This window comes from Lepidothrix coronata, unplaced genomic scaffold (genome assembly GCF_001604755.1).
Source record: "Lepidothrix coronata isolate B3197 unplaced genomic scaffold, Lepidothrix_coronata-1.0 Scaffold265, whole genome shotgun sequence".
NCBI lineage: Eukaryota > Metazoa > Chordata > Aves > Passeriformes > Pipridae > Lepidothrix > Lepidothrix coronata.
The window spans coordinates 297,242-319,584 of NW_016690445.1; the positions used below are offsets into that span (position 1 = coordinate 297,242).

General features: G+C 53.6%; 3 protein-coding genes across 10 annotated transcripts in view; 2 read left to right on the forward strand and 1 right to left on the reverse strand.

Annotated features, from left to right (window-relative positions):
• The window catches only part of AIFM3 (apoptosis inducing factor, mitochondria associated 3), a 48,162-nt gene extending 32,619 nt beyond the window's left edge, over window positions 1-15,543 (forward strand). For 2 of the 3 annotated variants that reach the window (XM_017835880.1, XM_017835881.1), the window contains exons 11-21: window positions 905-1,035; window positions 3,232-3,347; window positions 3,689-3,760; window positions 4,078-4,141; window positions 5,072-5,148; window positions 5,938-6,055; window positions 7,000-7,098; window positions 7,649-7,724; window positions 11,536-11,640; window positions 12,828-12,848; window positions 13,378-15,543. In XM_017835880.1, the coding sequence (XP_017691369.1) occupies window positions 905-1,035; window positions 3,232-3,347; window positions 3,689-3,760; window positions 4,078-4,141; window positions 5,072-5,148; window positions 5,938-6,055; window positions 7,000-7,098; window positions 7,649-7,724; window positions 11,536-11,640; window positions 12,828-12,848; window positions 13,378-13,417 (919 nt within the window). In that variant the 3' untranslated portion in view covers window positions 13,418-15,543. The remainder of the gene's footprint in view (window positions 1-904; window positions 1,036-3,231; window positions 3,348-3,688; window positions 3,761-4,077; window positions 4,142-5,071; window positions 5,149-5,937; window positions 6,056-6,999; window positions 7,099-7,648; window positions 7,725-11,535; window positions 11,641-12,827; window positions 12,849-13,377) is intronic. The other variant, XM_017835882.1, reaches the window with a different exon arrangement.
• A 1,001-nt stretch (window positions 15,544-16,544) lies between these two features.
• Window positions 16,545-19,333, forward strand: LOC108507682 (transmembrane protein 17B-like). Its single transcript, XM_017835877.1, has 4 exons — window positions 16,545-17,410; window positions 17,701-17,804; window positions 18,269-18,382; window positions 18,795-19,333. Exons 1-4 carry the CDS (start codon window positions 17,293-17,295, stop codon window positions 19,068-19,070), a joined length of 612 nt encoding a protein of 203 aa, XP_017691366.1. The 5' UTR covers window positions 16,545-17,292; the 3' UTR covers window positions 19,071-19,333.
• Window positions 19,334-19,795: 462 nt separating this feature from the next.
• Window positions 19,796-22,343, reverse strand: part of LOC108507681 (P2X purinoceptor 6-like) — a 10,659-nt gene continuing 8,111 nt past the window's right edge. Inside the window, exons 10-12 of one of the 6 annotated variants that reach the window (XM_017835875.1) lie at window positions 21,500-21,565; window positions 20,692-20,769; window positions 19,796-19,962 (exon numbers count right to left, since the gene is read on the reverse strand). In XM_017835875.1, coding sequence (XP_017691364.1) covers window positions 19,867-19,962; window positions 20,692-20,769; window positions 21,500-21,565 — 240 coding nt within the window. In that variant the 3' untranslated portion in view covers window positions 19,796-19,866. Of the gene's footprint in view, window positions 19,963-20,429; window positions 22,125-22,343 lie in introns of those variants that run through there. The other 5 variants (XR_001878226.1, XM_017835874.1, XR_001878225.1 and 2 more) reach the window with 5 other exon arrangements.

Genomic DNA, 22,343 nt, shown 5'->3' on the forward strand with positions numbered 1-22,343 from the left:
ATAAGGCATCCTGGCTGTCCTTCCTTGTGCTCCTTATACCAAGCCGTAAAACAAAGGATGAGAAATGCAGTCCCTGCATAATTTATCATCTGAGGAAGGGATGCTGCGGAACAGCCAGAGCAGCGACTCACATTGAAAGCCAGTGTGCTGCCAGTCACAGCAACAGCCCCACTAGGTGTGAATGGGTGGCATTGGGGTGTACAGTGCTGCAACCAAAATGCCACGTACACCAGAAACTGAATTAGGTTCAAAAGAGGTTAAGCCTTTGGCAATAATTTCAAAATCCTCATACGCAAGCTGCAGGTACACTGGGTAAATGTTTTTTAAGGTACCTAAATTTTTTAGGATCATCTGTCCCATTTCCAGATGTGAGTCAGGCAGGGGTCAGATATTTAAAAATAGATAGGTTCCAGTAAGTGCCTGGGGAGGGCATGATTAAGCTGATACAGCATCAGCAATGTGCCCACAGGAATGGAGAGTGGAGCCTGCATCTTCAGAGCCTTATCAAACTTTCAATATTTGGCTCCAAAGCACTGCTGGAGGACAGAGTGAGTTTTCTGTGTCCCATTAAGCTTCCCATTAAATGTTAGGACATGCCAGTGGTTTAGCACAGGTTTGTAAAGCTGTGCCTGTCCTGTGCTGTGCTGCATTGCCCCAGGAAGGTGCTCCCCCGGCCCCATGGGTACACAGTGGGGTCTGGGGTGGCTGCCCAGCATCCCCTGCTCGACCGTTGTCCACCAGCATTTGTGTTATTCCGTGTTATGTCTCCGACCCAGAGAAAGGTGAAAAAAGGAGAGTCTGGGATGCTGCTGGAGCCCCAGAAGGGGTGCCTGCTGTCCTGATTGGGCACTGCAGCCACCATGGGGTCGAGAAAAGCAGTTGTAGCACCCTCAGTGTTTTTCAGGCCCAAAGCTCTCAGCTGCAAAGGCAAGGAGATGGAAAATGTTTTCAACATCCGGACGCCCGAAGATGCCAACCGTGTGGTAAAGCTGGCCACGAGCAAGAACGTGGTTATCGTGGGAGCATCCTTCCTGGGTGAGTGCTCGTGCAGGCGGTGTCTGCTTCCCAGCTCTCCACCTTTTCCTGCAGATGATCCCAAACCCTTGCCCAGTTTGTTACTGCCCAGTTAGCGGTAACCCCCACTCCCAAACTGAACCTGGGGTAGTCCAACCTCCAGCCCTGGGTGCATGTGAGGACATCTCCTTGCTGAAGAAATTGATTTTCTGAAGAGGCTGGGTTTGCATAGGCACAGATATTGCTGTCCCAGACTGAAAAGCACATGGCAAGGCCAGTACTACTGCTCAGGTGGGTTCAAATCTGGTGTGTCTAGATTTGACTTCAGTCAGGAGAGTCTTGTTGGTGAGTGGGGGCCGGTGGGTTTATTTCTCTTTTACATTTTAGCAGAGCAGTGAATTTTTGAAATACAGTTTCTTTGATGGTTCTTCTTTATGGTTGACATGGTTCTAACAAAATAATAGTGGGCTCTGCAAGCCTTAAGCATAAATGTNAATTTGTTAAATTTTCATTATTTGTTTTTTTTTTTTCTTTTATAAAAGATAAACCTGTTTTAATGCTTCGATCAATATGATCTACAGAAAAGCATATGGTGTGGGGATCCAGTTGCAAACTGCAGGTCATCAAAAAGATTAATTCCCATAAAAAAACCCCATAGATAGAAAACGTCTTGGTGGAGGTTCCCATGCAATTCCTAGCAGTAAAATTCTCCCATTCTGATCAGAGAAAACAGTGACTCCCAAGAGCTTTTTTCAGACTGCAGCTGAGAGTCCCAGCTGTAGAGGAAGGCCTCCATTGGTTGAGGTCCATGGTTGCATGTGCTATGGCTTCCCAGGTGTAGAGGGTTGACCCTGGCTGGGTGCCAGGTACAGCCACTCTTTCACTCCCTTCTGCAACCGGACAGAGGAGAGAAAAAAAAACAGCAAAGGATTCATGAGTTAAGAGCTGGGAGATGTCACTCTGATCACCATCATGGGCAAAACAGACTCAAAGTGGGGATATTAATTGAATTTATTACTAACAGGGTCTGATCAAAAGAGTGAGAAGTAAAATAATCCTAAAAACCACCTTTCCCCCACCCCTTCTTCCTTCCATGTTCTCCCTCCTCCCCCACAATGGCGCAGGAAGATTGGAATGGGGATTATGGTCAGTTGTTGTTTCTGCTTCTGCTCAGGGAGAGGGGTTGTAGTCCTTTCCTTGCTTCCTGTGGGGTCCCTCCAACAGCAGACATTCCTTGATGGAATGTCTCTGGTGTGAGTCCATCCCTCAGGCAACAGTTCTTCCCAAACTGCTGTCCCGTGGGTCACTTCTCCATGGGGTGCAGTCCTTCATGGATGAGCTGTACTGGCGTGGGTCCCCACAGGGGCCAGAAGTCCTACCCAGGAAAAGCTACTCTGGTGTGGGCTTCCCTCTCCACAGGCTGCAGGTCCCTGCCAGGACCCTGCTCCGTCCTGGGCCTCCCGTGGGGTCACAGCCTCCTTCCTGCATCCACCTGCTTCAGCATGGGCTCCTCCAGGGGCTGCAGGGGGGTCTCTGCACCCCAATGCTCCTCCAGGGGCTGCAGGGGGGTCTCTGCACCCCAATGCTCCCCCAGGGGCTGCAGGGGCCCAGCTGCCCCACCCTGCTCTGCCCCACGGGCTGCAGGGCCTCAGCTCCGGCACCTGGAGCACCTCCTGCCCCTCCTTCTGCACTGACCTTGGGGTCTGCATTGCTGTTCCCATGTTCTCACTCCGCTCTTCCCTGGCTGGAATTCTTTCTGCGCAATAGCTTTCTGTTCTTAAATATGTTATCCCAGAGGCGTTACTATCACTCCTGATTGGCTTGGCCTTGGCCAGCGGCAGGAAGCCCGTCCTGGAGTTGGCTGGCATTGGCTTCACCATGGACAGGGGAAGCTTCTAGCAGCTTCTGACAGAAGCCACCCCTGTAGCCCCGCTGCTACCAAACCTAGCCATAGAAACCCACTACACCAGGGCACTTTGGGGCTTCATCATGACCAGTTCCTCCCTTTGATCTTCAAAATCTACATTGAAGAATACCCGAATTGGTGTGGTCCCTTGCGTGACCAGGTCTAGTGCCTCCCCAGTTCTCCCAGTAGCGCAGCTCCAACCTTCCCAGTCAGTGTGGGTGAGGCAGCTCCTCTGCTGCAGCGAGTTCTAGGGATGCAGGACAGTGCCAGGGTGGTTCCCACAGCCACTCAGACCTGCTTCCGTTCCCCAGGGATGGAGGTGGCTGCCTACCTCGCGGAGAGGGCCCACTCGGTGTCCCTGGTGGAGCTGGAGGAAGTCCCCTTCAAGAAGTTCTTTGGGGAGAGGGTTGGCCGTGCTGTCATGAAGGTGACCTCTCTTTTCCATCTGGAGGGGAGGGTTGATAACAGAGTGGGTTCTGCTTGTATCACTTATTGCACTAATTAATTTACTTAACGTTTATTGACAAAGCTGTGATGGCAGCAGTCAGTAGACAGAGCAGGCTGTGTCTTCCCTCTCATGGTCCATGTGCTGTAGATCACCTTCTTCTGGACTCGTGTTGGAGGGGCGGGGTTGCCAACTCCCTTTGCAGCGTGGGTCAAGGCGAGCGCAGGGGATGGACAGGGCAGTGCTGGGGGCACAGGGACACCAGGACTAGGGGTGGTTCAGGGTTCTGATGTCCCCTGCTTTGTCCCTTGTCCCCCCTCCAGATGTTCGAGAGCAACAGGGTGAAGTTCTACATGCAGACAGAAGTGTCAGAGCTGCGGGAGCAGGAGGGGAAGGTAAGGTGTGGGCAGGGGCTCCCTGGCAGCACTGCTATGGCATCCCCTGTTCTATTCCCTGCTGGGGCTTTGCTCTCCCCTCTTCCTAGTCCCTGAAATTCATATTCCTGGGTTTAGTCCCCAGGAGCAAAAGTGCACCAGCGTGGTGTGTGAGGTGGCTTCATTGCTCCCACCCTCCTCCTGTTGCTTTTCTAACATTTATGGTCAGCTTGCATGTCACAAAGGAGGCGAGCTGCCAGCTTGGCTTCCTGCTGCTGCAGAGGGTGTTTTGTCCCTAAAATAACTGTGATGCCCCCCCCACCTCGTGTCTCCTGCAGCTCAAGGAGGTTGTGCTGAAGAGTGGGAAGGTCCTGCGTGCCGACGTGTGTGTTGTTGGTGTTGGTAAGGGGTTGTGTGGTGCTCAGCTGGGGGCTCGGGGGCTCTCTTCGGTGCCAGAGAAGCTGGAGGGGATGTGGCAGCAAGGGCTCCTTGGGGCTGGGTAGCCAGGGGTACTGGCAGTGATAGGCCAGCCCTGCTTGGCTGCCACACATGAATCTGAGTAACTAAAAAATGCCTTTCTAGAGCCTCCATCCCAAAATATGTTTGGGAAATAGTAATGCATTTGGTTTTTCCAGAAAAAAAAACATTCAAAGCAATTTCATCACCTCAAGTTGTTTTTATTAAAGCTTCCCCAAACTCAATTTTTTTAAATTGTTTTTTTTAATTGCTGCTGCCAGCAAAAAAAAATGTACCCTGTATTATAAAATAAAAAAATACCCCATTATTATAAAATCAAAGAAAAGACCCCATAGAAGAGGGTATTTTTCTCCTTTACATTTAGGGGGGAAAAAAATCCCTTTCCTGCCATCTCTGTAATTTTTAAAAATGCTGTGGACTGGAAGAATCACAGAATTAGTTTCATTCTGATTTGTGAAGGCTGGAGAGAAAAAAAGATTAAAAAAGGAAAAGGAAGGGTGAAGCAAAGGTACAGACTGGGGGGAGGCCAAGGAGCCCTGGCTGGAAACTCAAAGGTTCCCTTTTAAATGTAATTTTTTTTCAAAATAAAAGAGAATTACATTGGAAATTACCTCCAAGCACTAGAAAAGGGTGATGGGCAGATTACAATGATGGCTTAGGGAAGGATAGGGATCCTGGGAGGCAGAGGCTGATGCAGTGGGGTCTCCATAGGGTGCCTGGCCCTGCTCTCAGGGTAGCCATTGCCTTTCCCTGGGCAGACTGACTGTCCTGGCACGAGGGGATCTGCTGGTCTCGGGGTCAGCCCCCCAGGGCTGTGGGACACTCAGATACTGCAGCCTTTGCCTTCTCCCACAGGTGCAGTTCCAGCAACGGGCTTCCTCAAGCAGAGTGGCATCAATATCGACTCCAAGGGCTTCATTGTGGTCAACAAGGTGAGCCCAGGGGCAGCCCCTGTGGGAGGGAGAGCAGGAGGAACTGGGTCACCTCTCCTCACAGAAGAGCTTCCCGGGGACTCCAAACTGCTGCCACAGGTGCTTTTCATGGCTTTTTATCTGTCAAGATTGGCAGAATTGAAATTTTTGAATTCTGGGGTTTGGCCTGTGCAGGGCCAGAAGTTGGACTCGATGATCTTTGGGGGTCCCTTCCATCTCAGGATATTCTATGAGATGCTGAGATTCTGGGAGCATCATCAGGAGCACCTGGGACTGCCCTTGCAAGTGTGGGATTTGCAAACCCCAGCCCTGAATGCTCTGGCTTGGATCTGGTTCTGAGCTGCCCTGGAATGGTGTGAATATTCTGGGGGGAAAGAAATTGAGAAAGATCCATCTTTCCAGGTATCCACTGCGGTGGAGCGGTGCTCGTGCTGATGGGTGGTGTGTGCCATGAGCAAGGAGCATTGTCAGGGAGCTGGGGCTCTGTGCCACCCACCCTGTGCTTATTGCTCATCCATGTGATAAGCTGGGCTCTATCTGCAAACACTGACAGACGCCAGACTTCTAAGAGGGGCTCCAGGACCCCAGTCCATGTCTCTTTTTACTGGATAACCCCCCATGTGTTCTCCTTTGAAAGTGAAGAAGGCTGAATAAAATCCCATGTGGGGGTCTCACAGCCAAGCAGAGGTTGTCTGTGTGTTCCTGGGGACATGGCAGCTCTGGAGCAGTTCTCTGTTTCTGTTTGTGTGTGGTGCAAACCCTACTAATGCACACCTCTGTTCCCTGCAGATGATGCAGACCAACATCCCCGGGGTCTTTGCTGCTGGAGACGCTGTCACGTTTCCGTTGGCCTTGAGGAATAACAAGAAGGTGAACGTCCCCCACTGGCAGATGGCCCACATGCATGGTAGGTACTTAGCAGAAAAGAGACTTTTGCAGATTCCTGGGAAATTTCCAAACCCTCTAAGGAGAGAATGAGATAACTGTCAACAGGGAGACTGGGTGATTGTATTGAACATTTTGAAGCATGTATATTTTATCCTGCCCAATATGCCTCATCTGTCAGCATTTGTGCCAAGCTTTGCCTAACAGTGCCTCGTCGCAAGCGCAGAGGTGCCGAGGGACAGGCTTTTCCATATGCCCTCTGTTTCCTGGCATCTGCATTGCTGCAGGAGCCTGCTTGCCTCCTTGCTTGGGGGTGCTCAGTAGCTCGAATCCTAAAGTCAGCCCGGGCTCAGATTTCCAGCTGGGCTGCCCACACTGCCAGGCTGACCCAGGAGCATGTTGCAGAGCTCGAATCTTTGTCCCCTTCATGTCAGCCTGAAATCCCTGGTGTGATGAGCTGCCCTCAAGGCCACAGTCCTGTGAGGAGGTTTCCCTCTGGGTGGGTGCCCTGGGTGAGAGGTTTTGGAACCACAGCTCCCAAGTCAACCTTTGGACACAGCCCCCCGGTCCAGACATGCCTCTGCAGCAGGGACCATATCCCAACAATCACCGTGCCTCCAGGGGTTTGTCCATCCCATCCCTGTCTGGGTGGGAGCTCAGCATGCTCTCAGCCCTGTCACTGTTCCAGAAGCTGGGGGAAAAGAGTCTCATGGGCATATCGCTCGTGCCAGTGGAGGTGACGAGTAGGAGCTGCACCATGGGAAGGAGTCCATGCCCATCCTCGGACGATGTCGTATGCTTTCTGCTTGGTCTTTGTTGCTGTGTGGGGTGTTTTCAGCAGCAGCAGTTCTTGGTTTCCCTGTGCTCTGTGACTGGGGATGTTGATGCTGTGCTGTGACTTGAAGGCAGACCATGATGCTTACCCTGGTGTGGGAATTCCTCAATCCTGCTGCTGCTGTCTTCCAGGCCGTATCGCTGCACTCAACATGCTGGCCCATGGCACAGAGATCAGCACCGTCCCATATTTGTGGACTGCTATGTTTGGGAAGAGCATCCGGTATGCGGGTAAGGGACTCCTGAGGCTGCTGTGGCATTTGTGCTGGTGGAGGTGTCCTGGCATAGAGGAGCCACAGCCACGTCCCTTGCTGTGGACCCTCCACACCGACTTGTGCCGCAGGTCTGCTTCCCTGCCTGGCTTCTTAGGGGTTTGGTGTCTTCTCTGAAACCTGTCTGCCATGAAGTGCACTTCTCTAAACGTGATGGAGGGTTGATTTAGATTAGATGATGGGAAGAAATTCTTCCTTGTGAGGGTGGTGAGACCCTGGCACAGGTTGCCCCCTCCCTGGAAGTGTTCCAGGCCAGGTTGGATGGGGCTTGGAGCAACCTGGTCTAGTGGAAGGTGTTCCTGCCCATGGCAAAGGATTTGAACAAGGTGGTCTTTAAGGCCGCTTCCAACCCAGACCATCCTGTGATTCTATTATTTTTGGTACCCACATCTTCCTGTGCTGGTCTCTTGGTCACCACAGGATGTTCTTCGTGTAGCTCTGGAGTGAAACACCCTTAGAGCTGGATACAGAGGAATTGTTGCTGAATCCACTTCTTCTCTGCTTTGCAGGCCATGCGGAAGGATTCGATGATGTTGTCATTCAGGGAGATTTAGATGAACTGAAGTTCGTGGCATTTTATACCAAGTAGGTGTTTCTCTTTTCCATCTTTCTACACAGGCATTCATCTGAGATTGCTCTGCTAGACCGGAAAATAGTTTTACCAGAGCTTCTGTCAGTTGGTTTTGTTCATCTCTGGACACTGAGCTTGTGGGACACTAATAAAAGGCCCTGGAGAAATGATGTGCTGATCGTAGAACAAGTTAAATTGGTCTTTGGACCTGGCATCTCTTCCAGATGTAAGCCCTTTGTCTGTTCACATAATCTGGGGAGCAGATGATGGCTTTTAGTGGCAATGCCTATCAAAGATTTCCTTTCCATCTCATCACCATGTTAATGGTTTGTGACCAGGGCTGGACTGGGCACTCAGGCATCACCAATTCTGATTCTGGTTTGACAGACCAAGCTCAAAAACCTTTTCTGTCTATAACAAGCTGTGAACATTTGCAACAACTCAGGAACTTTGTTACACTTGAAGTGAAGCCCACCTCTCCCCTTGGCTGGGACCCTACCTGGGAATGCATTCCTGAGATGTGTTGATAACTGGGATGTGTTGTCTCATCTGTTCTGGAGCTGTGTTGGGTGTTTAGACTGGGTGCACCATGAATTTATCCCCAAAATATTTGCTGCTGTTTATTCTTCTCTTGCCTTTGTCCCATCCAAATCTGAAAACAGTGGCCATAGAACCTCCTCACGACCGGAACCAAAGGGGTTTTTCCAAGTGCTTTCTGATATTAAGGATGGGGAGAGGGAAATCAGGGAAGCAAAGGGCTGCCCAGCTCAGCCATCAGACTACTTGGCAGCAGCACCCAGGCAGGGATCAAGAGGGAGCCCGGGACAGGAGCCAGCTGTGGCTCTGCAGAGATCATCTCACTGCCCCTCTGTTCCCTCCCCAATGGCTCTCATGCCTTCCCTCCCTGAGGGTGCCACATTGCTCCAGAATGGAGCCTGGCAGTTGGATGTGTCCCTTGGGCTTGGAGAGGCACAGGGCTCAGTGTATCACTCCATGGGTCCCTCACCCTCCTCCTCCTGGTGCCTGAACGTGTCAGGTAAACACCTGCTGCAGGGGATGGGGCTCTAGCTGGCACCCGGGGCCCTTGGCACCTTGGGCACAGCTCAGAGTGTGCTGGCACCTTGGCCAAAATTGCATAAAGGAGCGTGTTTGTGCCAAGGCACCACCTGTGCTGGGGAGAGCTGCTGTGGGGACGTTCCCCTCCTGCAGCCTTTCCATACCAGAGCATTTAGCTCTTTATCCCCACCCTAATTAGAAAGGAAAGGTCAGGTTGCTTTAGTTCAACATCTGAGGGGCCTGTTCAAAGGGAACGCCTTGAGCAAGGTGCGGAATCCCTGCTCTGTGCCCCATGCTCTGTGTGCTACGGTGGCTGCGGGGGGCAGGGACTGCCTAGGTCTGCCCAGGCACACAGGGCAGACCCAGTGGTCAGCAGTGGGGGTCCGCCACTGAACACTGTGTTGTTCTGCTACCCAGGAGGGGCTCCCAGAGATGTCTTTTGGGTACCAGGATGGCATTCTGCGCTGAGAGCTGGAGGTACTGAGGAGCACCGTCTGGCAGGGGTCAGCCAATGTGTCCCCTGCAGCTTTGCTCAGCTGTCATCACAAATGTCCCTGTTTGTGCTTCTGTGAGGGGCCACTGGAGCATTTTTCCTCTTTCTTATTTGGTGGTGGTTCTTCTGGTTGGTGCTAATGCTTTTTGACTGAGGACAGTCTCAAACCTACTGTTTCCTTCTGCTTTCTTCTGCTGTGCCCACCCTGTGGTTTGGACTCTTCTCCTGGTCCTCCTTGGCTGTTGCAGGAACTACTGGTGGTTCCCACTCCTGCAGCCTGTCCTCAGCATTTGCTTTCACAATAAGGCTCTTTTTGCCCCAGAGTTTGAAGAGGAAAGCTATCCATCTCTCACTGGTCAGAGCTGTGTAGAGGTCAGTGAAAGTCCCTGTACAGGACAGTGCTCTGCAGATGTCCCCATGGGACACTGCCTTCACTGCAGCACTTCAGCCAGAATAGACTGATGTCATCCCACCCCTAAGACCTTGGAGACCAGGGAATTGTTGTGGCTGTCTTCTTCATGGTTCCCCACTTCTGTTGTGTTGAACCCTGCAAAAGAAGGGAAGACAATGTAGACACATCCACTGTGCTCCCTTTTCCCTCAGCTTTCACACCAAGACTTCTGATTGCTCCAAATCCCAGGTTCAGGAAGGGAAGTCTTGTTGCCTCTGAAGGCCTTTTGAAAAAGAGGGATTCCTACAGGCTCCCCATCTGTCTGACAAAGTGTTCAAAAGCCACCGCTGATATGGAATGCTCTGGCTCACCAGGATCCCACGGGTTATTTTGTAAATGGAGCAGCTGCCCCATGTCTTGCTGACAGAAATGTTTGGGCTGTGTCCACCTTCCTGGCTGGTCATGTTGGGCACTGTCTGGGCTTGAGGCTGAGCTGGTGGGCAACTGGTGGAGTGTGTCCTCCTTTCAGTTCCCTTACACACCTTAGTTATTCATTGCCTTGGAACAGCACATCTTCCCCTGGTTTTGATGGATAGGTCTCTCCGACCACTTTGTGTTTCCTAGGTGGGAGCTGGCTATGCTCAGGAAACTTGCTCTTCTTTATTTGCAGTGAACTTATTTAGGAATAGTGGATAGAGCCTTTCCCAAATCTTCGTTCACGAAGCCTAGCCATGATGATTTAGAAATAGGAGCCTTGTGAAAACAGTCTGTGATGGAACTGTCCCATGGTTTTGTGGACAGCTGTGAGAGATGGCTTTAACTCCCATGGCTGCACAGGGATGAATTGTCCTCTGAAACATGGCTTTTGCTCTCCTCTTCTTGAGAATTAGGCACACATCCCCCCACCCTGGCTGTCCTTTGCTCTGTTAATCACAGAGCTCTTTGGCAGCAGATTGAAGGGCAGATATTGGTTTGATGGGTGCTTCTATGCTTCAGTTTACTCAACAGTATCTCCAGAGTTTAATATCTTACAACGCACCTTCCCTGATCTCACGTTTTTTGTCCATTCAGTTATCTCTTCATAAATCGTCTCATGGGCCAGTCTTTGAAGGTTTATGCTTGGGTTGACCTCGGCAAACCTCAAAGTAGAAGAACCTTTCTCATTTGCCTGTGACCTTTAGCCAAAGCTCTTCCAGCATTTTTACATTCTCTTCCTTCCACTTCATTGGTTTCCCACTCAACCTTTGGGGTTGTGTTGCGAGCCTGGTGGGGAACAGCCAGTTGGCCTGGAATCCCTATAGATGAGGACTTCATCACTGGGGCTATGGGACCCTGGTGTTGGACACCTCTGTCCTGGTGCCTGTGGAGCAGCTCAGAGGTGGGCACTCTGCCCTCTTGGAGGTGGGAATCAGGAAGAGGATGTGGAGCATCCCAACCAAGTGTCCCACAGGGAAATCCTGACCACCTGCCTCTCCACTCCCTTGGCAGAAGGCAGCAACACAGGGATCGCAGCAACCACTGGGCATCCTTGCTGGTGTCCAGGTTTTTATCACCGTCAGATTCAACTTTGGTGGTGTTTTCCCACAGATGCCAGGGTGCCAGAGCTGCCTTTGTCCCCCAGGCACCCTCACGATGCTCACTATGCCAGCACATGAGCATTGGTGGGATCACTGGGGCCAGCCTGCCGTGTCAGCTCTGAGCCCTCTCCTGACCTTTGTCCCATGCCACTAACACAGTCCCTGTGGTGCTCATGCCTTGGGATCAGGCCTGGCTCTAGAGTGGGTGTTTCTCTTTGCTTCCCGCTTCTCTCCAGCATGCTGGATTTTGGGTGATGGAGCCGTGGCCATCCAGGGTGCCCTAACTACTGTGCTCTGCCCGGCCCTAGGAGCGATGAGGTGGTGGCAGTGGCCAGCATGAACTACGACCCGATCGTCTCCAAGGTGGCTGAGGTCCTGGCTGCTGGCAGGACCATCCGGAAGCGCGATGTGGAGTAAGTAGACACGTAGCGGAAACTGGCAGTGCCAGGGCAGCAGCAAATCACAGCCAGGGGTGCAGGGCAGGGCCGAGCACCCAAAGGCAGCTCTTTCCTGCTGCTCCCTTTGTATATCCTTGCATCTCCCTTCCTGTTCTGCTTACTCCGTCCCCCTCAGTGCTGCCTCCCATCTTCCTCCAGCTTCCTCTGGCATCCTGCACATGTGGGGTTTGTCTTAAACACCAGGACCCAAATCCTTGCAGGGATTGCATGGGAGGGGGATACTCACTGCCTTTGGGCACTGGCATATCACCAAGGAAGCACTGCCTGATAATGGGGTGCCCCTGGGCACCCAGTCAGTCAAGGGCATCTACAGAGAGGGGCTGAGTGTGAAGCCTGTGCGCAACCCTCTATGCACAACCCAGCCCAGAGAGCTGGTGGTACCAGGATGCTGGCCTGTGGTGTCTCGGCCTCCAGTTCCTTGGAGTGGAGCTCATAGGCAGGGGGCATTTTTCTCATTCACTTTATTTTTAAGACCTTGCAGAGGAAAGAGTATAGCCCGTTGTGCTGAGGGTGGGTGCTGGAAGGCAAATGCCAGGGAGATGGTAACAGCTGGGAAGAAGACTTTAGAGTAGGAACCAAAGCTGCTGAGGGAATGTGGATTCCTGTTTCAAGTATGTTTCCATATGTGGAATAAAAGCAGATCTTTTCAAAAGCTCAGGGAGAGGAGCACTCCCGGCCCCCAGGCAGGTCTGAACCAGCTCAGACTCCCTGGGCACCTCTGGGATGGGGAGAATGTCACATGTCCATCTAGTGGAGATAAGGTTCAGAAAATCACAGGATGGTTTGGATTGGAAAGAACCTTAAAGGCCATCCCATCCCACCCCCTGCCTTGGGCAGGGACACCTTTCACTAGACCAGGTTACTCCAAGCCCTGTCCAGCCTGGCCTTGAACACTTGCAGGGATGGGGTAGCCACAGCTTCTCTGGGTAACCTGTGCCAAGGCCTCACCACCCTCACAGGGAAGGATTTCTTGTGCTGTAATCCCCAGTACGTCGGGAAATGGTTGCTGGCTGGGAAGGAGGTGGTATCTCATGGGCATCCCAGTGGCGGGTGGAAGCAGGCTTGGGGGCCTGGAGGAAACCAGACCACCTAAACCTGAATGTCTTTTCTCTCTCTGTCTCCTACTGCTTTCACAACTTTAGGCTGTTTGTCCGTCATGGCAAGTACGTTCGATTTGGGGTCCTGGGTGTGCTGGGTGTGGGGGGCTGGCAGGGCCAGCCAGCCACCTGATTGGGCCATATCCCTAATTCCCATGTGGGACACTGATTACATTGTGGGCATCCATGTTTTGCATCCCCCTCACAGGGGGGCGATGCTGCTGTGCTGGGTGGTAGGGCTGGAGGTGCCAGGAGCCACATCAGGCATAGATCTGCTGGGACTGGGCAGCTGCCTGTTGGTTGGGACCATGCTTTGCTGGGGGTTTGGTGGCTTTCCATGAATTTTCAGCTGAATGCCAGGAGGGCTGGGTTTAAGTAAAAAAAAAAAAAAAGTTTTAGCTCTGTTTTACATGGAATTGAGGATCTGCACGGGCTTTTTGGACAGTTTAATGACATGTGAATGAGGGCAGAGGAAGGGCACAGCGCAGCAGGGTGGGGGGATGGACACCAATGACCAATGTCTGGACTAGCACCAAGACAGCATCGAGAGCTGCGCATGCTGAGTAACACCCCATCTGGTTTTTCCCTCTTTTAGAACCGGAGACATGTCCTGGCTAACAGGGAAAGGCTCCTAATACTGCTGGTGGCTGTGCCGTCCTGATGCTGCACTTGCTGTGGGGAGACAGGACAGCAGCTCCACCACCCAGTGGGAAACCCATGACTCAGCCATTTCCCTTTGAGACCTGGATGAACTCATGCCTGACACTGTGCACTGACCTTCCCAGGAGGACCTCCCATGGCACCTCTGCCCCGGTGCTTGCTGGGCTAGGGCTCTGTTATTGCAATTCCCGTGGGACTGGAAAAGCAGCCCTCAGAGACTGTGGGGTTTGGCTGTGGCAATGGGCATTGGTGCCACGTGGCTCCAGATGCTGCCATTGGGCTGAGGGTCTCCAGGCAGATCTGCCCCATGCATGTCCCTCACCTCTGTAAGCAGCATGAGTGCCTTTGGGTGCTCCTGTGCTTTCATGCATGATGCTCCTTCCCAAATTCTCTTCGCTCCCAGTTCTGATGTGCATCCCCACAGAGCCTGACATCTGCTCCCTCCTTGCTTGGCTGCAGGGTTTGCCACGGCTCTGCCTGTGCTCACCCACTCTAGGGGGCATCTGGGTGGGCCAGGAGGTGGGGTCACACCGGGTGGTCTCTGTTCAGCCTGTGATTGTGTGGTCCAGGCTGGTCCTGCCCAGTCTCCCCCAGCAGAGGTGGGTCCCTGCCCATGCTGAGGGCTCTGGAGCTCATTGGTCCCATCCCAGCACCTGCAGCTCTTGGTCCATCCCCAGGGTGTGGAGCAGGAGTCCCTGGAGAGCTGGGAAAGCAGCTCAGCTGCAGCCTTGGACTTGGTGGCCACCCTTCCAGCCAGCCTTGGGATGTCTCTCCTTGATGACATCATGGGATTGGTGCTGCTGCTGCTGAGGCATTACTTGAGGAAAAGTAGCCAGAGGAGCCGTCCATCGTCTGTCACTTGTCTGTCCTGTCGTCTAGTGACAAGGCTGCATTTCTCAGCCCACCATGCAAGTGCTCTGCTGTCCTGTTTCTTGCCCTTGCTGAAGAAGAGCTGTGTCTCCAGCTCGGGAGTGGACCTGGCCAGCCACAGCTCTGTGTCTGTAAACCCAACAGAGTGGGAGGGTGAGGATCTCCTCAGAGAGCTTCCAGTGCTTTGTCCTGGGGCGACTCCTTCCCCAGAAGTCAGTGTTTTACCCTGAGTCCAAAACAAGAGGATTTATATTTTTAATTTGATTAGCCCCCTATGAATTAAAGCAATACTATTCTTGGGATCTGGGTAATTTCTGATTCCTTCCAAGACCTTGGGTCAACTCTGCAGGTTCACCAGGGGATTCAAGTACCTCTTCCCTGGAGGCTTCCCACCTGTGTCCATCTTACCTGTTATTTATTTCCAGTCTTTCAGATCTTGGCTGGATAGAAATGTCACCAGTGTCTGTCACATCTCTGATTTGTCTCTCTGGTTTCACTGCAAAGCTTTTCCCAGGCGGAATGACCAGGGGGGAGGTAGGCAGGATGTGCAGGCTCCAGCACACAGCAATGAACAGGGACCATTGTGTGTCTGCTGGATCCACAAAAGATGGACATTTCCACTCTGCAGTGGTGTGGGATGGTGTTGAACCTGGGAGCCCTTGTCCAGTGCCTTGGCAAATGCTTCTCGGTGGTGAGCCTGTCCTGGAGCTGGGCAAGGCTGGGTTGTCTTCTCTGCCACCTCTCCAGGCACATCTTGCAATTTCTCATACCAAGACAGGAAGTTTCCATCTCTTCTTACAAAACTGCCCGTTCCCATGAGGAATGAGAATCCAGCTGGGGCACAGGCAGCTTGTTAGTGACCCCCAGCTGCATTGCCCCATCACAGTTACTTTCACCAGACTGCCGAGGTATCTTCTTGGTTGCTCACCCTGCTTGCCTGTGCAGATGTGAGCTCTCCAGCAGCTCCTGCTCCTTAGATACTGGGCTGTGCCTGTTGCCCTACCCATGTCTTGCCCTGTGTGCTGGCAGGACCCCTGGGTAGACATATGTTGGGCACAGCACGCCTGGGGCTTTGCCTCTACTCCACTCAGGTGAGAGCCCACCTGGAGTATTGCATCCAGCTCTGGGGTCCTCAGCAGAGGACGGACATGGATCTGCTGGAGCAAGTCTAGAGGAGGCCATAGAGATGCTCTGAGGGCTGGAGCCCCTCTGCTCTGGAGCCAGGCTGGGAGAGCTGGGGGTATTCAGCCTGGAGAAGAGAAGGCTCCAGGGAGAGCTGAGAGCCCCTTCCAGTGCCTAAAGGGGCTCCAAGAAAGCTGGAGAGGGACTATGAACAACAGCCTGGAGTGACAGGATAAGGGGGAATGGCTTCCCACTGCCAGAGGCCAGGGTTAGATAGGATATTGGGAAGAAATTCTTCCCTGTGAGGGTGGTGAAGCCCTGGCCCAGGTTACCCAGAGAAGCTGTGGCTGCCCCATCCCTGGAAGTGTCCAAGGCTGGGTTGGATGGGGCTTGGAGCAACCTGGTCTAGTGGAAGGTGTCCCTGCCCACGCCAGGGGATGGAACAAGATGGTCTTAAAGGTCCCTTCCAACCCAAACAAGTCTGTGATTCTATGATCCGATGACTTCAATCAGTCAGGCATTGGTCTACTACACTTTCAGCCCTGGATGGTTTGTTTTTGGCAGCATATGGCAGGGAACTCTGCAATTTCATTTTGGCTTTATCAAGCAGAAGAATCCTCTCTTTCTTTGGTTTCTTGTGTCCCTTGCCAGTGCCTGGCCCTCAAAGACCACAGTTGCAGCATTCACTCCCACTATTTGAGGCAGCTTCTCTGATGTGCCTTATGGGGTGGGTTGGAGGCTGAAGATCATGAAATGAGACCACATCTGTTGGGTAGGACTAACAGAGCGTGTCCAGAGAAGGGCAACCGAGCTGTGGAAGGCTCTGGAGCACAAGTCTGATGAGGAGTGGCTGAGAGAGCTGGGGGTGCTCAGCCTAGAGAAAAGGAGGCTCACAGGTGATCTTGCTGTCTCCAGCTCTATGAAAGGAGAGTGGAGCCAGATGGTGGTCAGGCTCTGCTCCCCAATAACAACTGGCCAGGTGAGAGGAAATGGCCTCAGGTTGCACCAGGGGATGTTTAGGTTGGATATTAGGGAAAATTTCTTTATGGAAAGGGTTGTCCAGCCCTTTCACAGGCTGCCCAGGGCAGTGGTGGAGCCTCCATCCCTGGAAGTGTTAAAAAAATGTGTAGATGTTGGACTTGGGGACATGGTTTAGTGGGATACCTGGCAGTGCAGGGTTAATTGGTTGCACTTATTGGTCTTAGAGGACTTTTCCGACCTTAATGAGTCTGTTATTTTAAATTTGAAGTCCCTGCAGTGCCATCTCCTTTCCCTGCCATTCACCTCTGGCTCAACCAGCCCCTCACACACCATCCCCCACTGCCTGAACCTGGATGGAGTCTTGGGACACTGAGCAGCGTGGAGGTCTACAAGGGCAGCCTGTTAGCAGGGGAGATCACGGGCATGGGTAAATGCTCCATGAGCCTGGAGGCCTCGAAGAAGCATTACAGATGAAGACCATCATTCTTTTGTGTGGCATCCTCCTCTGTCAGGGGGCTTTGAGCAGTAATTACGCTGATAATAGCCTGGCTGGGAGAGGGTGCAGTTGCTTAGTTTACCACTGTGTCCCTGTCATGGTAATGGTTACAACCTGCTGCTCACCCCCTAAAGGTACTGTGGAGGGGAGATGCTTTTGACTTGTGACTCCTTTGCAACTCCACCCTGTGATTGCCATGTAGGCTTGATGTTCCAAGGTGGCAGTTCTTCCCCACATCCCCCTCCCAGCTCAGTAGCCCTGTTCCCAGCGAGCCAATGGCCAGGTGGCCCCGCGCATTAGCCTGACCTGTCATCCCACTGATTCCCTCCTGGCTAATCCTGGCTGAGCTGGGCTGGGGCGAGCAGGGCTCAGCTGTCAGCCATGGCTGCGCACACCCCGCTGCCCCCCAACCTGCGCCGGGGCTTGGTGGCGTTCAGCGGCTCCCTCTTCATCACCAATAAGACACAGGATAGCGGCACTGCCCACATCTACCAGCCAGGTATGGGCAGTGGGGCTCTGCGGAGGGGGATTTGGGGAGGGGGTTATCACCACGAGCGTGCTCAGCACATCACCAAAGCACAGGGGTGCCTCAGAGCCAGGAGCACCCAAAGGGTCTCTGTACCTCCCCCACCAAGGAGGGGAGCAAAAATAAGAACATTTGCTGCAAAGAGCTGTTTGTGGTACCCAAGGGCTATTGCTCCACTCCACGAGCAGCAAGTGGGGGTCCCTCTGAATAGGGGGACACCAGAGTTGCTGAGCAGCCTGCCCACCCCTGCCCATCCTGCCTAGCCCACGAGGTGCTGGCCAGCCTGCCCCTCCAGGTGATGCTCTACTTCAACGTCTACTACTTCCCCGTCTGGTGCCTGGCTGAGGGAATGATGCTGCAGCTGAAGGTACTGTCCCATGGGGCACAGGGGGAGGGGGGAGTTGCTCCTGCCCAGCCTCCCTTGTCGTAGGGGAGAAACAGTGAACAGGGGACAGGGGAGCCTCTTCAGAATTAATGGGTCTCCAAAATGCCCTGACCCCCATGAGACGAGATGGCTCATCTCTGGCTGCCAGAAATGGAAATCATGAACTTTCCAGGCAGGAAAGGTTAAACTGGGAGAGAAAAGTGGGCAGAGCTGAGCACCAGCCTGGTGGAAGCTGGCAGAGAATGGAGCACTGGGTATGGGGAGGAGGGCCCAGGCACTGGGCATGGGGTGCAGGGGACAGGGCAAATGGGATGAGAGAAGGGCACAGGTATCTGGGAATTGAGCGCAGGGAATGGTGCACAGGGAATGGGAAACTGGGCATGGACAGCTGGACTGGGGTGCAGGGGCTGGAGCTGACTGGGACAAGGCTGTGCCCCCATTTACAGTACCACCTCCTGCCTTGGCACTACCAGTTCCTTCTGGTCACAGCCTTCCTCATTCTCTCGCTGGCTGAGGGCTCCCGACTCTACCTGGGCTACCTGGGCAATCTCCAGGAGAAGGTAAGCATCACCTGCCCTGGCACACAAACCCCTTATACTCAGTGAGGGTCAGCCCAGCTGGGGGAGCGTGAGCGCCCCTCACTTGGAATCCAAGTGGCCATCACTGCCCCTTCCTCCTGGAGTTCTGCCTGGAGTTGTCCCAGGAGGGAATGATGGGTGCAGGCAGGACCTGAAGGCAGGAGACAAAGGAGATCCACTCACCCTCCTGCTGTATCCTTCCTGTGGGTGCAACCCTCCAGCACTGGGTTTGACAGCATCTCACCACATCCGACCACAGCTCTGTGTGGCAAGGACGTCCCCGATACCTGGGTGCCAAGGCTGGCAGTGATGCAGGGAGCTCCTGGGTCACAGAGGGTCCCCCCCACCCCACCGCTGCCTCCTTATCCCATCTCAGCAGGTTCTGCTCCTGCAGGTGCCTGAGCTGGCTGGGTTCCTGCTACTCTCCTTCCTGATCCAGCTGCCCCTCCTGCTCTTCCTGCTGACAGACAGCCAGGTCATTCACTTGCCACTGGAGATGCCCATGCACAGCCTGTTCCTGGCCTTCCTCCTCGCCGAGATTGTGGCTGCCTTCCTGGCGCTGAAGACCATGACCAAGCAGCTGGCGGCACAGTTCTACCTGCAGCATTTCCAGGAGGGCAGGAGGGGCCGGCCAGGGGGCACAGGGGGGCAGGCAGCTGAGGTGGGGTGATGCTGCAGGACCCCTCCAAACCATGCAGTCAGTTCCGGTAGGGAGCATTAAATGGTGCTTGAACCCACAGATACTGTGTTTTTGAGCCTTGTGGAGTTCAGAGAGCAGTCCCTGGGCACAGACCCGGACAAACCCTGCCCTGCACCAGGCTGATACAGCCCGAGGCAGGTGGGAATGAGGGATCAGCCCCTCTGAAACACTCCGGCTTGCCCCAGGGCTGTGCCTGTCTTTGCTGAGCATCAGCCCTGGCAGGAGGGAGGAACTGGGGGTGCAGAAGCCACTGCACCCCCCAGGAAGTACCAGCTCAGGGCTGGAGCCTTAAACTGGGCTCTTAAATCCTCTCTGAGCTTCCCAGGGATCTCCTGAGGATCTGGGCAGCTCACATGAAGCCATCCCAGCTGGAAGCATGCAGGGTGCTGCGAGGTGCGAGAGCAGCATCCCAAAACTTGACAGGCACTCGCAGGGCTTGAGACAGAGCAGAGCCACCTCCCACTTTTGGAACAGCTTTATTCCATTGCATCTCTGGTTTTCATGGGAAATCAAAGCCCACAGCCATCAGAATGTGGAGAAACATAAAGTGCTTTAAGCCTCTTTTGCCCAGCACAGCTCTGCTCTGGCACCAGTTATCAGTGCTGGGAGTGGCAGCTGGGATGGCTTTGTGTTCCAAGAGCCAAGAACTGCTGCTGCTGCCGCTGCCAATGTTTCTCCAGGAAAGGCAGACCTTAACCCCAGCAGTGCACACCTGGGCCAGGACTGGCCCACCTCCACCTGGGCCACAGCCATGCCCCCATCATGTCTACCTGGAGGTGGCTCCGGAGGGAAGGGTGCTTGTGGTGGAGCATTCCCGATGTCCATAAGCTGAGGCCTTGGGCTTACCTTTAGGGGGTTTTGCCTGAAAAATGAACAGGGGTAACAGTACAACAGGCACGGGGATGGCCCAGGTGGACCTGCACTGCTCTCCTTGGTCGCATAAGAACAGATTCACTCTCTAAGACTCCCACTCTGCTCCTGATTTGAGATCTGGCATGAGGAACATTCTCCACCAGCAGGATGGTGCAGCCCTGGGGCAGTTCACCAGGAGCTGGTGGATCTCAGTCCTCAGAAGCTCCAAAGACTTGGCCAGACAAAGCTGGAGATGAACTGAGGCAGGGCTGGCAGCTCTCCTGCTCTGTGGGGGCCTCCCTGTGACTCACTGATTCACCAAGGAAGTGAATTCCCACAGCAGGAATCATGTGAGGCATGAAAATCTGTCACTGAACTGCAGCACAGGATGTGCTTTGAAGAGCTGCCCTCTCTCTGCAGGGAGTCCAGACAGATTCCCTTTGGAAGAAGAATAAGTGTGGAGCTGGGTCACATTTCCAGGTAAGGTCCCCATGGGGACCCCTTGTCCAACAGGAACTGAGGTTGTGATGCAGCTTTCCCTGAGTCCTGGTACCAGCTGCATCCCTCTCCCAGTTCAGACCAGCCATCAAGCCCAAAAGCTGGAGACTAAGAGCTGCTCCACCAGGATCTTCCCAGATCTTGTGAACTGAGTTTTAACCAAGGGGCAGAAAATCATAAAATTATTCACTCCAAAACCCTTCACTCCAACCTTCTCTCTCCCATGTGGTCCCACCCTTACCTCCTCAAACTTCTCCTTCCAATACAGGTCAGCCTTTGCATCCAGGTAGAGCAGAACTAGGTCACAGACCACTGTAGCCTGGAGACAGACAGATGTTGAAGACTGTACGCAGGGAAACTTCCCGCTGGAATGTCTAGCCCTCCACCCTGGCTCCCACTGAGTCCCGCAGCTGGCTGTGGGCCAGTGCTGAGGGCAGCGAGCCGGCCCTGCCTCCGGCCAGGTCACCTGCCAACTCCAATGGCTCCTCTCTGACCCAGCAGGCTCCCATGAGCTGCACAGGAGGTCAGACAGGATCACCTGGGCTGCAATGGATGGACACAGGGAGTGCTCTTCCAGTGCCCTCACAGCTGTGTATGGACTGGGATGAGCATGTTAGGGACGAAAGAGGGGGTAGGTGGGGGACCTCAGGCTCCCTTCCAGTTACCTGCTGGAAAGGACAAGCCATGTAAGGGCTCTATGAGGAGCTGCCCCATCTGGTGACAGGACACCAGGTCACTTTAGAGTCAGGAGAGAAGCAGAGAGAGGAGCTGCTCTCCCCTGCCAGCAGCATCCCAGTGATGTTCCTTCCCAGGGCCCACACAAACACCTGGCCTCCACGAGACATGACCCTGACAGTGCTCAGGATCCCAGTGCTGTCATTACTGCTAATGGTCACAGGGAAACGGGAGCTGACACCCTGCCAGACCATCTCCTGTTCACGCTGACTGGCACCCAGGAAGCCTTGTGCCCAGGCAGGCAGGGAAACAACTGATGAGTGGCAAATCCCAAGCCATGGATTGAAGGAAAAGAGCGTGTCTGGAGTACTCACAGCACCAAAGAAGGCAATGCTTGTGCCGAAGCTCACGGCAGTAGGAATGATGCTGAACTTCCCAGCCTGGTGAGAAATAGTGGAGAGGGAAGACAGTGGGTAGAGAGTGATGAGAGGGGTGTGGGCTGTGGGGCGGTGTGCTTAAAGTTGTGTAACGTGGAGTCTTTATATGATAAAGAAATGGAATCTGCTCCCTGATCAGATGGTAATCGAAGAGGCTTTAATTCAAACTCAGTGCCCTTTTTATCCCTTAAAACCATGTGACCTTGTGACCAATGGGGTTGTCTGTTTCGGTGCATGTCCCCTGGGCTTCCCTGCCCTTGGTGCGTCCCCTGCACTCCTGGACACGCCTCCTACAAAGTTGGGGTGTGCAGGAGGGATCCAGGAACATTTCTCCATGCCCAACTCTAGGAATTGCTGTTGCACTGACTCCAAGCCCCTTTGGTTGTCAAAGAAGGAACTGACAGCTGGTGACCTGGTGGCAGCAGAAGTTACTGTGACCCACCTGCTCCCCCAGGCATGGCAGGAGCCTCCCTCTTGCTGCAGCTGCCATCCATGGAAACATATCCCAGCAAACATGGCCCTGATGCGATGTGTCCCTCTCTGCTCAAATGAGTCTGGTGGTCTGTGGGGGGAGAGATTTTGGGGTTACAGTCTCTCTCCCAGCTTTCTCTCCTGCTGCTGGACCTGCCCTCACTACCCAGAAGTGGTGCATCCTGTCCTATGATGTGTGCTTGTCCTAGTTAGGACAGCTGAGACCAGTTCATCATGGTATGGGTGTAACCCAAAACTGTGTATTCTACAGCCTTCCATGCCATTTCCCAGAAATTGTTAGCAGTAGAGG